General features: G+C 39.7%; 1 protein-coding gene across 1 annotated transcript in view; it reads left to right on the top strand.

Annotated features, from left to right (window-relative positions):
• Positions 1-8722: 8722 nt before the first annotated feature.
• Positions 8723-14378, top strand: part of LOC116661539 (la-related protein 4B-like) — a 29440-nt gene continuing 23784 nt past the window's right edge. Inside the window, 1 exon segment of the mRNA XM_032473834.1 lies at positions 8723-8840. Within this exon segment, the coding sequence (XP_032329725.1) occupies positions 8723-8840 (118 nt within the window).

Here is a 14378-nt window from a genome sequence, read left to right as displayed (position 1 = left end):
TCCCAGAATGTCTCCTCTTTATAGATTATTTTCCATTTCCTTTAGGCAGAAAGTCCTATAATGGTATTTATCTGAATCCCTAATACAAATGCTCATCAGAGGATTCATATTTGAGATGAGTAGAATTCCTATTCCTATGAAAATGATTTCTCCTCATTGTTTCCTTCTATTTCAAGGGCAAGTAATTCAATTTCTAAATGTCTCTAGTGATCTGCTGACCACTGTCAAGCAATTATCATAATGATCAAAGAGTAGGCCATTATCTGAGATGGTGTGATAGCTCTGCTAACTTCTGAAGTGAGCATCCATGCATTTAAGGACAGTGAATGTTCTCCACGTTATAATCTGGACTATATATCTCTTAACAATAGGCAATAAATACAGAAGGTAGAAATCATTTATTGAAGTGGAGATAGAGTGATATATTTCTACTGGTTATAAAATTCAGCATATCTTGAGTCAATAGGAGACCGTAGTAAGAAAATACATTTTAAGAATTAATGGAATTTAGGGATTTAAAGGAAGTGGAAATGTCACTTCAAACCTAATAAACCATTTAGGTCTTTGCCACAGTTTGATGTCAAGCTGAGGCAAGGTGAAGGAGAGTAAGAACTCTTTCTTGCCTTGAAGTTACTCATCAGTGGACTTCTCCCACAATGAATAGGGTTTTAGAAACGATGATGTATCTGTGGAGCAGCTAATCTGTGTTTTTGGACAGCTTGCTTGCGGAAGACCTCTCCCAGCTAGACCGGAGGTCTTGGAGTCTGTTCAGCCTTGTGATGACTCATTCTGGCTGTGGTGCCAGCTTCTTGGGAACTGCCCCTAGTTCTCTCTCGAGGTTCTTGGTGTATAATAGAGATAGTCGTCAGTCATAGGTTTCTGAGCAGTCTCACACTAAGGCAGAATAAATACCATCTTCCACATCACCTAACTTTTCTTTAACTGCCCTGCTCAGCTTTTTGTTCCCCTTTCCTCCTCCCTGGCTCACTGGACCACTGTTCACCCCCCTCTTTTCCAGCTGACTTAGCCTAGTTGGTGACGCAGATGCGTCATCTTTCTCTTGAAGATTTCCCTGCTCTGGAATATGTTAAAAAAAAAAAAAAGAACTTCCACTTGACAAAATTCATAATTTTCCTGTTTGACCTGATACTAAAGTTGACAAATTTGGGTGAATTAATGAACCTGCAGCAGATATAATTAAATGTTAGTATGCCATCCCATTCGTGTTTCAAATAAAGTAAAATAGGGTTGGAAATTTAATCAACAAAATGGGCACGGGAATTTGTCTTGATGCAGTCCTTAGTGGAGCTCTCAAATCAGCCAAATAGGGAGACACTGCTTCGAGTGGCTTCTACTTTAAATTTACCTGTAGCTGCATGAATTGAATGCAGTTGAATTCATAATCCATCTATAATCCATCTGTTATGCTGTTGAAAAGCACTCATTCTGTAATTGTCTGAGTTAAAGAAAATAGTAGATGCTTCCGAGAAAATCTGACCTCACTGTCCTTCACTGGAGCATTATATGATGCTTCATACCAAGACCTTTTCAGATTTTAATTGAGTTTTTATTTGTTTTATACTTAATTTAGAGATGCCTTTTCTTTTTCAGCAGTCATACCCTCATATAGAGGTTGGGCTCTCCTCTGTCAGTAGCTGCCAGTCATAGCAACAGAGCATTTTTAGCCTCAGTTGACTTGCTTGGACATTTGAGATGAGATCACCAGCGATCAGCAGTTTCCTCTTCTACCAACCGCAGCCACAAGATGGCGATGTGACAATGTAAATAAAGCCAAAAGTTCTAGAGCTTTGTTTTATTTCGTTCAGGGAATTTTAAAGACAGTAGAATCCACTTTTAGCAACTACTTAAGTTGGATTGGGAACCATATCCCACAAAGGATGACTGTTGGTGCTGTGGTTCATGAGACGGCTGACCTCTAGTCAGTGGTGCCACGTGGAACAGGATACAGTTCTACAGGTGCAAGCACACCTCTTGCCTTTTCCTTCACTCTGATGTGCTCAGGTATAGTGGTTGGTGCACGTCCATGGCTTCAGCCTTGACAGAGTGATGAGAAGGTTTCAAATGACATTGTCTGTCCCTGGAAGACAGTAGCAGACACTTTGATTTTGTTTTTCTTCCTGTGAGATGAACAGAGTAAATTCCATCCAAAAAGTTAGCTTTTGTAGGACAATAAATCCTACTCTTTGATAGTTAAGTCATTTAACAATTCTTCAAAATCTCTTGTTTTTCTCAGTGAGAGGCTATATGATGAGCCTTACTTTGTAATTATTTGGGTACTTGATTCATTATAGAGAAATGTTTCATGTATTTTGGGACCATGCAGTTTGAAATATGCAAGTGTGTGTGTGTTTTTTTAGAATGTACAGGCCATGTTTCTTTCCATGTGACCTAGAATTTAAAATTATATAGTAACTACCTAATGGAAAATTTGTGAAGATTAAGGAAATAATCCATGTAAAACACGTGGTACATGTACATCATACAACAAATGTTAGTTATTATGTTATTACTGTTTTTTTGTTGTCATGTTCATAGTTGGTGTTCCATTGGCAGTTATTCATGGGAACCAGTTAGCTTTGTTCTGTCACAAAGCCACAGCTAAGGTGATTAGCTTATTTGAAAATGCAATCAAAATGATATTAATAGCTAATTCATGTTGGCTAAAACTTTAAAATGTGTGATTTATATGCATCATTTCTGCCTTCGCCCTCATTCTTCCTTTCAGATTGCCCAGAACAGCTCAGCTCTTTCCCCTGCAGTCAGGAATTGCTGAATAAGATGTTTTCACCACTTTAACCAATGCTTAGCTGTGTTTATCTTTGACAGAACCATAGGAGAAAAGCAACTGTGATCTCAGGTACTGTCACTCATAGTGATCTGGGTGGGGTGGATGCCTCTTTCCCCTGCAACTCTGGACTCTGAGGGTTAGATGTCCTGGTCCCTCAGAGTGCACTTTTGCCAGGGTCCTTGTAAATTACCATCTACATCAGTCAACTGGGCACGTTGAATTCCTTGTTTAAAGAGACTGACAGGCAGGTGCAGACACCGTCTTGGCAGGAATAATTGATGCTGAACATCAAGAGGATGAGAACTTCTGATACACAGTTGGGTTGAGGGTGATACTTAAGGAACCAAAGTGGACTGTTTAGGTACCCTTGGTTCTCCTTATGGATTGAATTGTGTCCCCTCCTCCAAATTGGTGTGCTGAAGTGTTAACCTCTAGTGTGACTACATTTGGAGATGGGGCACTTAAAGAGGGAATTAAGGTTCAATGAGGTTATAAGGGAGGAGCCCTAATCCAACAAGACTGGTAAACTTAGAAAAGAGGAAGAGAAACCAGAGCTCACGAATCTCCCTGCATGTGTAGAGGAAAGGCTGTGATAGGGCATGGTAGGAAGGTGACCATCTGTAAGCTAGGAAGAGGGGCCTCACCGTAAATCAACTCTGTTGGACCTTGGTCTTGGACTTCCAGCCTCCAGAACTGTGAGGAGATAAACGTCTGTTGTTTAAACCACTTAGTCTGTGTATTCTGTTAGGGCAGCCTAAACAGAGTAAGACATTCCTCTTGTCCATTTTATTCTATAAATGAACAGTTATAGCAACTCCAGCCGTGAGAACAGCATGCCAAATGGGGACCCAGTCCCCTCCAGGATCAGAGTTTGGATCGTGTCATAAAATAAGCCCTGAGACCAGAGGAGGTGGGAGCTGAGAGTCGGGGAATCCCGCAGGGGTAGTGGAAGAAGGTGAAAATCAGTGTCCATTGTGGACTGGACAGCAGTTTCTCTCTACAAAGCTTCTTTTACATTTCTCTCAAGAAGTGAGGCTTCGTGATTCCTGAAGATGCTGTTCCTTGAGGATATATGCAGGTAGGACTCACAGTGGTGCACAGGGGGTATTTGTAGTAGGACTGTGGACCACCAGATCCCTCTTGAGGGGAGTACTTGTTACCTCAGGTGCTGCAGCAAATAGTCTTCACCTGTTGAATGATGTCTCAGTGGCATAGCCATCTCATATAAAGGCATGTCCTCTCAGGGTCATTTCACATCCAATGACTGATGGAGGCCAAGGTATAAAGGCTCATTTGTTTTGTTCCAAAGCAGGTCCACTCCAGAGTGTCAGTTGAGCTCTGGTGAGGCTGTCAAACCTTACAGCAGTTTGGCCTTTTCCTCTGCTCAATTCTGATTCCTCCCCTTCCAGGATTGTTGATTTAACTGATGCTCCATTATCAGTATCTTAACCCTAAACTGTCTCAGAGTCTGCTTTCCAGAAACTTTAACCTGTAATGTTCACTAACAGTTGGGGTACTCTTCTTAATGGGGACTGTTTAAAGTCTCTGTTTTTCATTTGAGATCCTAGTCACCTCTGACAGAATGCAGAGTCACATTTACCATTTGGTTGCATAAACTAATTGCCTTTGGACTTAGGTTTGTGTGAGTTGGTTTATAGTCCAGAGAGTCCGTCAGTGTAACCAAGAGATGAGGCTTGTATGCATGAAAACGTGTCAGGTGTTGTATTGAAGCTCACTGCTAGGCCCTCGTCACTCTGATGCCTCCTTTCCTGAGAAGACCATACAGGTTGAAGGGAGATGGAAAAGGCTAGTATAATAGAGCTGAGAAACATTGAATTTTCCTTCCATGGGTGATACATAACCAGGTATAATCTTTTTTTTGTGCTAAAATTGTGTTCAACCGACAGTCATTGTAATTGATATTAAAGGGACCAAAACAAATGGGACAAGCTATGTGTGATTCAGTTTATTTTGAGATGAGACATCCATCCTGGGTAGACAGCCTGTAATTCTGTAATTATGTTCTGCAAGCTATATGAAACAGCAACAGCAACAGCAACGGAAAGCACCAGTGTTCGATTTGCACATCCTAATTGGCACAACACAGAATAAGAACATCCTACTTGATTGATAAACTCCTTTTCTGAACAGTTCCTATCAATCCATATTTCTTTGGTGCATCAGATGTCTTTATTCCACTGAGATTGCCCTTGGATTAGCCATATTCCTCTACAGAAACCGGGGGAAAAGAAAAAGGAAAACAATCTGAGAAATTTAAATAGAAGAAAAATCCTTTAGAAACTAAATGACTTTATATTACAAACAAATCATTAAATAATAAAATATTTAGAAGAGTTTTTAGTTTAGTTTTTGTATAGTAACTTAGATCTGGATTAATGGAATTTTATGATACAGAACACTGATACTGACTGATTTTTTTATATTATTTGTGGAAGTACAGTCAGTTACGTTGTGTCAATTTCTGTGTACAGCATAATGTTTCAGTCACTACATACATACATATATTTGTTTTATATTTTTCATTATAGATTTCTACAAGATACTGAATATAGTTCCTTGTGCTATACAAAAGAAATTTGGTTTTTTAAAATCTATTTTATATATAGTAGTTAATATTACCGATTCTTGAACTCTCAGTGTATCCCTTCTCTCCCCTTTTCTACCTGGTAATTATAGGATTGTTTACTATGCCTGTGAGTTTGTTTCTGCAAAACACATTTAAAAATTATTTTCTTTTAGTCCTTCATCAGACTTATTTCTGTGGCCTACATTTTGAACTCCCTAAGTCCACCATTACCTCTCTTATTAACTAATGTGTGTTTTAAGTTTTAAAAATTTTCTAAAAGTTAAAAAAATGACTAAATCTAATTTCAGTGGATATTTGCTATTTCACATAGTGGCTTTGTATTTTTACCTCAGTGTCCCTAGTCTCCATTCTGTTGGTAATGGCTTTTGATTTCCTTTTAGAGAGTTATGCCTCCCCTGGTGTCAGAATCTCAGTGTATATCCAGGTGCTCTGCATGGAGTTAAGGGACAGAGAACAGAACAGTGTTCCGGGGTGGGAGCCTCACGAGGCTGCTCAGCAGCTCCGGTGGCCATGACCTCAGGGGCATCCTTGCTTTTCTCCTTCTACTCAGTTTTTGATCTTCTGTTACTCTCACTGATGCTATGAGTAGCCAGATAATTTTCTAATAAAGTCTCTCCTCAATTGTGTTAGCCAACCACTTGATACGGAAGTGATGAAAATAAAATCTCTGACTGATTTAAAACCTTAATAGTACCTGAAAATGTCAAATGTTGCATTCCTAAAGCAACTATAAAATAAGGAACTATTTTACCTTAAGTGTTTTAAAGCCAAGGAGTTTTATACTTTGTCATCTGATAAATTTCTTACTCATTTTCCTCCATGATCACTAGTATTTTCTCCTTATGTGCTTTAATAATTTATTTGACCCAATAACATGTCTCCACTGCACTGGAAGTTCTTTATTCTGGAGAATACGTGCCAGATGATTGTCAGAGTGTAGAACCTTTAGGGTATATGAATGAGTGAGCAGGATGGGGGAGTAGGGTCTGAATCAAGTAGCAGTAATGCTCATATCCATCATCTTGACTGGTTCCTTCATCCATTGGACAAACATCGTGCACTGTTTGTGTGCCAGACAGATAGTGGAAGGAGATAGTGAAATAAAGAGCATGTTGTAGTGCCTGAAGGTAAGAAAGCATGGGGTGCTGTGGAAGCTCAGGGGGATCCTGAAAGGGCCCTCGAATTGTGGGATTAGATGATGCTTGTTTTGGGTCTGGAAGAATTTATAGGAAGTATTCTGGCAAAGAATGAGTAAAGGGAAAAAGAACAAAAGCATGTGGGCAGGATCACACACACACACACAAAACTACAATACCTTTGGAAAAAGGAAGCGGTTCAGTGTGGCTGAAACAGAGTTTGAAGGTTTACATGAAGGATTTGACAGATGAATCTAAGGACGATGGAAGGAACTAACAAAAGAAAATTTTATATGTCAGGTGATCTGATCTACAAACCTGTGAGGACCTTGGGAGCTACAGGGTTGATACGTGTCTTCGGGAAAATCAACCTGACTGCTATACAGGAAGTGAATTGTAGGAGATCTAAAATCAAAATGGAGAGAGTCAAGGCAATTTTCAGAGTCTAGGTGAGATGTTGGAGGGAAGATGGAAGGCAGAGACTCACTATAATTAATCTGAATGTCCCTTCGGTGTCGTCACCAAAGGAGGGAACACTGAAAGCCACTGTTAATTTAAGATACCAGTCCAGTAAGCAGATTTTTTCCCTCCTCCTTTCCTTCCTTTTTCATTCATTCATGAATTAAAGGTTTATTATGTGTCCTGGCCCTGCATTATTCAAGCTACTCAGTGAGTGGTGGGGGATGAAGCAGGTGTCTTGTCCACCCTCAGGTCTGTCAGCCAGGGTTACAGCATGAAGCAGTGACACACTCCAAATTCCAAAATTCAAGGATGACTCAATAAAGGGAATGATTTTTAAGGTGGTGGAAGGTTGTAGCTTGGGGCTGATAACAGCTGTAAATACTCTAGATCTGAAGAAATAAGGGAAGGGAGTGGTTTTTATAACCTGGAAGAAGACAGCTGTGTGGAGAGCAGCTACCTTGGGAGAAACCATGACCTTCACTGGAGTGGAGGGCACTGCCAATCCAAGGGGACTTTCACAATGGGAGCTGGAGAACTCTGTGCTCTGTCTTTCCCTCCAATAGCCTGCTGGGCTCTCAGCTGACTCAGCCACACGGAAGGGCAGAAGGCATGGGGATCTGTGATATTTTCTATTCGGGTCCTTATCCTGGAACAAAAGGTGCAGAATTTTGGAGAATTAACTGGGAGGAGCAAACAAAAGGTATAGAGAATGTCAGGAAACACATGCTTTCTCCCATGGGTGTGTGTGCAGGTGTTCCTCCTCTCAAGACTGTATGTAATGTTCGTCTCAGCGTGGCCTCACCCACAAGGAGCCCGAGGGAAAGGGATTAGTATACTGTGGGTTTCCCCTGTCAGGGCTGCCTTGGGGGCAGCCCTGGACCACATCCCCTTCTTCAAAAGAGCCTTGTTTTTGAACTAGACAAGCAAATAGGAGATACAAAGCAAATATTTGTTTGTGATGTATTCAGTGTCCTATGCAAATGGCATTTAGGTGTATGTAACTGGTGCTGTGGAGCCTGGCATTTTAAGCAAACTCCAACTTGTATAAAGAAGCATTTAAAAGGAAAAAGGTTGAATGCTGTGGCCTGTGTTGGCCTATGTGTGAATTATATGGCATTTTTGCTTTCTACACTGTTTGAGGCCTGCAGTGATGAAATACTTCAGTGTCAAATCTGTAAAATCCACTGCCCTCTGTTCTTTTTCCTGTATAAATAGAAGCTGACAGTTGGAGCTTTTGTCACTGGCAATTTCAAATTCATTATTCTGAATAGACCTGACATTCAGGTCCTTGGTTGTAAAAGACTTTTAAATGACAAGCAGAGTCAATTTCCTTAGGTTAAGGGGAATTTGTGGTTGTGTGTTTACCTTTGATATTGTCAAAAAAGAAGCGTCATGACATTGGTAGCATTCTCCGTATCCTGGAAGGATAGATTTATGATTATAAGGAGTCAGAGACATTAATCTTACTTCTAGATGTCTTCCAAATGGACATTAATAAAGTGCTTTCATAAAGAAAAGAAGCAGAGTCTGATCAGCTCTGCAGTGGTATGTCTGAGAATACCAGTTTTTACTTATTGAGCATATGCCAGTGTTGTGGGGAGTATTCCTTCATCTGTAGTATACTTTATTTACGTGGGAAAAACATTAATAAACAAAGAACTACCATGAAGTTTAAAAACAGGAAAGCCACTGGAATCAGGCGGCATAATGGAAGAGGACTGCCTCTGTCCTCCACTCTCACTGGCAGAGATAGTTAAAAGCAATATCGTAGCATGTTGGGGCAAGGAGAATTCAGAAGTAAAAGACTGGATCGCGTGCTTCGGAGGTGGGAGGTAGGATGTGAGCACAGGTGGATCCCAAGACTGTAATAGCCCATTCTAGAAAATGCAGAAGGCCAAAGTCTGCACAGGACCTCCAGGGAACTCCACCTGTACTGCACTTTCAAAAGGCCACGTGCCTGCTGTGCAGAGGTATATCGGAGGTCACCCGGTGTGAGTCAGCAAGAGAGAAATGCGAATATAAAATTTCATCTCCTTTCTTTAAACTTCTCACAGACTCAAGAAAAAGCCGGAAAATGGCAGGGAAAGAGGTCAAGTGGTAGCGAAGGAACAGGTGTTACCTCTCCCACTATAGCTCCATGGTTCAGGCTCGTATTGGAGGAGGAAAGCTTTGGGTTGAGAAGGAGATGAAAGTTTTGATTTAAAATCGATGAAGTTTTTCACCTAAAGGTGAATCTTACTTACTGACCATGGATTTTGATCCTTTAAAATGACTCAGAAGTCATGTGATGTGTGTAAAATGGGAGCAGAGATTAAGCAGAATGTGTTTAAAGACAATGTTTGTAGGAAAATAAAGCTACTCCCTGGTCTCTGTACACCAGTTATAATAATACCCTAGGATTTTCTGCATATTGAATTGGAAGCCACAGTAGCCTGATGAGTCAGTACTACGCTTTCTGAATAGTTTTATTTCATTAACAAATAGGGTGAAAACGCTGAGATCACTTGGACTGAGCAGAATACATCTAGTAGTGATTGTTCAGCCAGAGTAAACTGAGTCACTGAGTCTTGGCCTTCACAACTGCTACTTTTCCCTTTTGATGCTTAACTCTTCAACTTCTAGGGAAGTTTCCACTAAGACTGACTCTAATACAGACAGCATTTCATTCCAGTTTTTAAACATCAGTGTCTGTGGGTAGGCATGTGAAACAGGCAGATGATTGAGAATCTATGGAATTGGGAGAAAAAAAAACCCAAAGGAAAGTCTCACTTTGAAAAAAGGAAGAAAAATGGAAGAAGACAGCAGTGGAAAGGGGAGTGTGTATATATTGGGCAAAGAAAGATTAATGCAGTGGTTAATGATGAGTTTACTGATAGACTGTAAAGAGGGATTGAAATGTGGCAGAGTTTAGGAAAGATAATAGAGTTGGACAAGAAGGAGTTTTTTGTCATGGGAAAGTTTTTGAGAAAGAGAAAGGGAGGGAGGGAGAGAGAAATAGGATTGATAGGAATCAAAGTGAAAAAACAAGAAAGGGCAAATTTCATAAATTCTGTATGGGTAAAAAAATGAATTCCTTTTGTGTGTGTGTGTGTGTGTGTGAGTTTGAGTTTTGTGTGTGGCTTTACATTATCCTGGATATATTGCTGCTCTATCCTAATCAGTCAAAATACTCTCCATGCTGTTGATGTGATTTGAAGTTTAAAGTTCTTGGTGACTATGCAGGATGCTTGCTTTTCTCTTATGATGTTATCAAGCAAGGGTTGCCTGTGACACAGAAAGCTTAACTCTGACAAGCAGGTGTTTGCAGCGAAGGATTTTTTTTTTTTTTGCAGGGCACCAAGTAAGGGAGTGGGAGACAAATCTCAGATCGCCTTCACCTTGATCTTTGAGTTAGGGATGTTTTAAACGGGAAGAACAAAGAAACTGCGAAAGAAAAATCATCATCCTGTGACGGTTCTGTGACATTGCCTAACCAAGGTTTCTGGAGTCAGGATGTGTCCAGTTTATGACTCTCTGTCAGGGTGGTCCATGGCTCGTGGTTCTGTGAACTCATCTTGCCCTGGGGGAAAAGCCTGAGTCTGTATGTTAATGATATCTACGAGGCAATGTTAGTACATTGATGCTATCAGTAACAGCTGTCTTAGTCATCTGACTGTGGTTTAGTGTTCAGTTAGCACAGGATTGAGGTCAGAGGCGACAAGAAAGGGATTTAGGTCAGAGGAGACAAGGGAATAGTTTTAGATGGAGAGGTGAATCATAACCTCGGTAAGGGAACTCTGTTGTAGGGGGCTCTGTTTAAATCATGTAAACTGAGCATTTCCTCCAGTATAGAGATATTCTCAGTGAAGAGTTGTAAGCTCTTAGAATAGATCTGGTGAGAAACTTATTTTAGCGAGAGGAATGCATTACCCTAGGCTGTCACCGTAACAAGGACTTAAATCACAGTCCCCAGAGTGAGGAATGATGCCAGGCACCATGAGCATGCCTTTCCCCGGTGTATCCTGTGCACCTGGAGCCGAGCGCTCACACTGTTCTTCAGCTTTTCCCTCCCCCTGTTAGCATGGTTCAGTCTTTCTCAGCAGGTTTTCTACGGGGCTGGTTAGTCGTTTGCAGCCACTCTGTTGCTGGTGGACTGTCGGCAGCCCATGTGATGTTGATGGTATCACTGGCTGCATTTTCAGTGTGATGATACCATCATTTTGATGGTTACTTTTGATTTCTTTAGGGGTTTTGACTTGTTTTTCAAAGTATTTCTTTTTGAGGGAGACATTTATTTCAGTTGTTGGCTTGGGCAAAGCCATAGAACTAATGCTATGAGGCAAAATACCAAAAGCACTCTGGACTATTTGAAGAGCAGAATTCATAAGGTACTGGTATTTGTTCATCTACAGTGTAGAGAGAGCAGAGATGGGATTCCCAGGCTGTGCTTCCCTCAGATTGTGCTGTAAAACATTAATCTTTAATAATTGAGGGTAAAGGACAGTTAATCAGCAATTTCTTCCAGCAGTAACTTACATTTGACATATATTCCTGTCCTTTTTACAGGCTTCATGAGGGCTCATAGTTTTATATCTCCTGCTCGCTGGCATCTAATAAAAAATGCCAGTGTATAAATCAACTATGAAATTGGCCTAAATTATACAATAAATTGTGTCACACTTCAGTGTTTTTGAAAATCTTCATTAACCTCTCTGTAACTTTACTTATTAGAATAAAGTGAAAACTTGCCTCTCTTCACTTTCATGTATCTGTGTGTGCACGAATGCATACATAGCATGTTTGGTTAATTATTTGAAGAATTTACTGAGTTTTGAATGTAAAACAACTTAAAAGGTTATCCGGAGTTCTCCTTCTGCCTGGCATATAGAAAGTTGCAAAAAGTGTGTCACTCTCAAACTAAGTAAACCAAAAAATTGAAACTTTTTTTGTACTCACTAGAGAGCTGAAGTCACAGGACAAGCAAGTTACCTGATTTCTAGTGAAAAACAGGTCCCTCTAAGGGTATCAGACACAGCTAGCTGTGCAGGATATGGGAGGATGGCACATGGGCAAGAATCTGGTTAACTTTGTAACCACTTCCTAAAGGCTGAGCATGAATTCCAGTGAGAAGATAACCCCTCTCTCCTAACATGGACAGAAGGGAATTTGCACCCATTCACAGGCTTTTCTCCACGAACCTCCAAAGGGTCCTCACAGGAAAGACGGGAGGTCAGGCGGGAGACGGGAAGCCTGGCTGGAGGGGTGGGGTCCTGGGAGGAGGGGCGGCCCCTGGGGCAGGGGCTCTAGGGGCCTCACTCCCTTTTGAAATGAAAGCCTTAGTCTCGGAGAGAAGAGCAGCAAGCCCCGTGGCCCCCAGGGCACAATTCAAGTTTCATTTTAGACACAAAAAATATGTTATCCTGGAGAAAGAAAAAAAAAAAAGGTGATTGGATTTTATCAAAATTAAAAACATTTGCTCTGGAAAGGACATTTTTTAAGAGAATGCAATGACTAACAACAGACTATGAGAAAATACTTGCAATCTACTTACCTGTTAAAGGAGTCAAAACAGTTATATAAAGAATTGTTAAAACTCAAAAGAAAATAAACACAAGAAAATGGGTAAAAGGTTTGAGCTCATACTTAAAAGAAGACGTATGTATGGTGAGTATGCATATTAAAAGATGCTAAACATTATTTATCATTACAGAAATTCAAATTAAAACAGCAGTGAGATACCATTATGCACTTATTTATGTGGCAAAACCCCCAAATCTGATAATACTAACTGCTGGCAATGATGCAGAAAAACAAGAAAAAATAATTATCAATGCTCTTTGGTTTTATAGCATATGTAAAAGCAAGGACAGCAGTAGCACAAAAGATGGGATATAGAAATAAAGAGATATAAATGTGTATTCGTAAATATTTGCACACATCTGTGTATGCATGTATGCCTTCAATTAAACATGTTCCCTAGCTCTCTCCCCTGAGATTAAGTGAAAACAGCTCATCTCAGTAGCAATTATCAACATAGAGCCTTTGATCTCTGAACATTTGTCCACCGAAAGGAACCAGGGTTCTATCCACGAAGAAATGCCTAGGCTGGGATAGGGAACGTACCAGGTGAGACTGGAACTTCTTTTTGAAATACAAAGTAAAGAAGTGTTCATAAATGATGGGGATATGTTGAAAGTACATAGGAGCCAGCTTTGATAGGGTTTCCAAGGGTTAAATCTGGAAACATTTAACACTTAAACTTAAATACTGTTAGTAATGGATCATGACTCATTGAATAAAGTAGCTATCCTTATGTTCATATTGATATAAGCAAATCAATAAATTCAGTTTATTATTAGGAATGGAATTTTTACAGAGCCTCAAGATAACTTCCAACAAAATACGTGTTCATTACAAAAGGGAAGAGGGTGACTTCTTAGTGACGAAGCCTGGTAAACACTACTCTGGTCAAGTGATCAAAGTGAACATTGTCAATAATGGGACAAGTTTAAATCCTGAGACTCCTGATAGGATGCAAAATAAAGGACACAGAATCAGTAATGTGTAAATACTGATTTCCTTTCTTCAGTTTTCATATTGGATTACATAGAAGATGGCCTTCATTTGTAAGGAACCTTACTCAGGTATTCGGGGGAAGTACAGCATCATGTCCACAGCTGAGACTCAAATAGTGTAAACATTTTTGAGGTTTTCTTAAATTCTCTGTTGGAGTTGAGTTTTTTTTTTTTTTTTTCCTGAAGAAATGCTTTTAGAGTTTTAATTGCAGTTTACATTCTGTATCTTGTTTTTGCTGGAATAAAGAGATTGGTGCATCCAGTTAGACCAATTAAATTATTAATTTTGGTTAAAGACTTTTCAGAGATCATTTAATGAAAAAAATTAGGCTTTACAGATTTGAGATTCAAGGTAGTAAGTTCCCAGAAATCATGAAACCATATTACATTCTAGAGTGATTCAAATATTTCACGACAACAGTGGGACTGGAAATTTATTGAAAATTTGACTTGAACCTGTTTTTTTTTTAAAATATTTAGATTGTTGTTATAAATGACAAATTTAATTCTTGATTGATGAAAATCTTTATTTTTCAGCCTTTCCCAAATACCAGTGGCATGTCTGTCTCCACCTATTACTCAAATTTAATCGTGGAGGACTTGTGAAATAAGGCAAATAAGATAGAAAAAGGTTATCTAATCCATTTAAGATCTTAATAGTACTCTTTCTAAGTTATTAAAAGAACCATCACTTAGAGACTGAAATTATTTTATTTTCCTAGATTACATCTCCTATTTCCCTGTGATCTTTTCAGAAACTCGCATGTAACACAATCATGTGTGCCTCAGGGATGGCACATTGTATAGCT

The sequence above is a fragment of the Camelus ferus genome, chromosome 35 (assembly GCF_009834535.1).
Source record: "Camelus ferus isolate YT-003-E chromosome 35, BCGSAC_Cfer_1.0, whole genome shotgun sequence".
In the NCBI taxonomy this organism is placed as follows: Eukaryota; Metazoa; Chordata; class Mammalia; order Artiodactyla; family Camelidae; genus Camelus; species Camelus ferus.
This window is presented reverse-complemented; position numbering and strand designations above follow the sequence as displayed.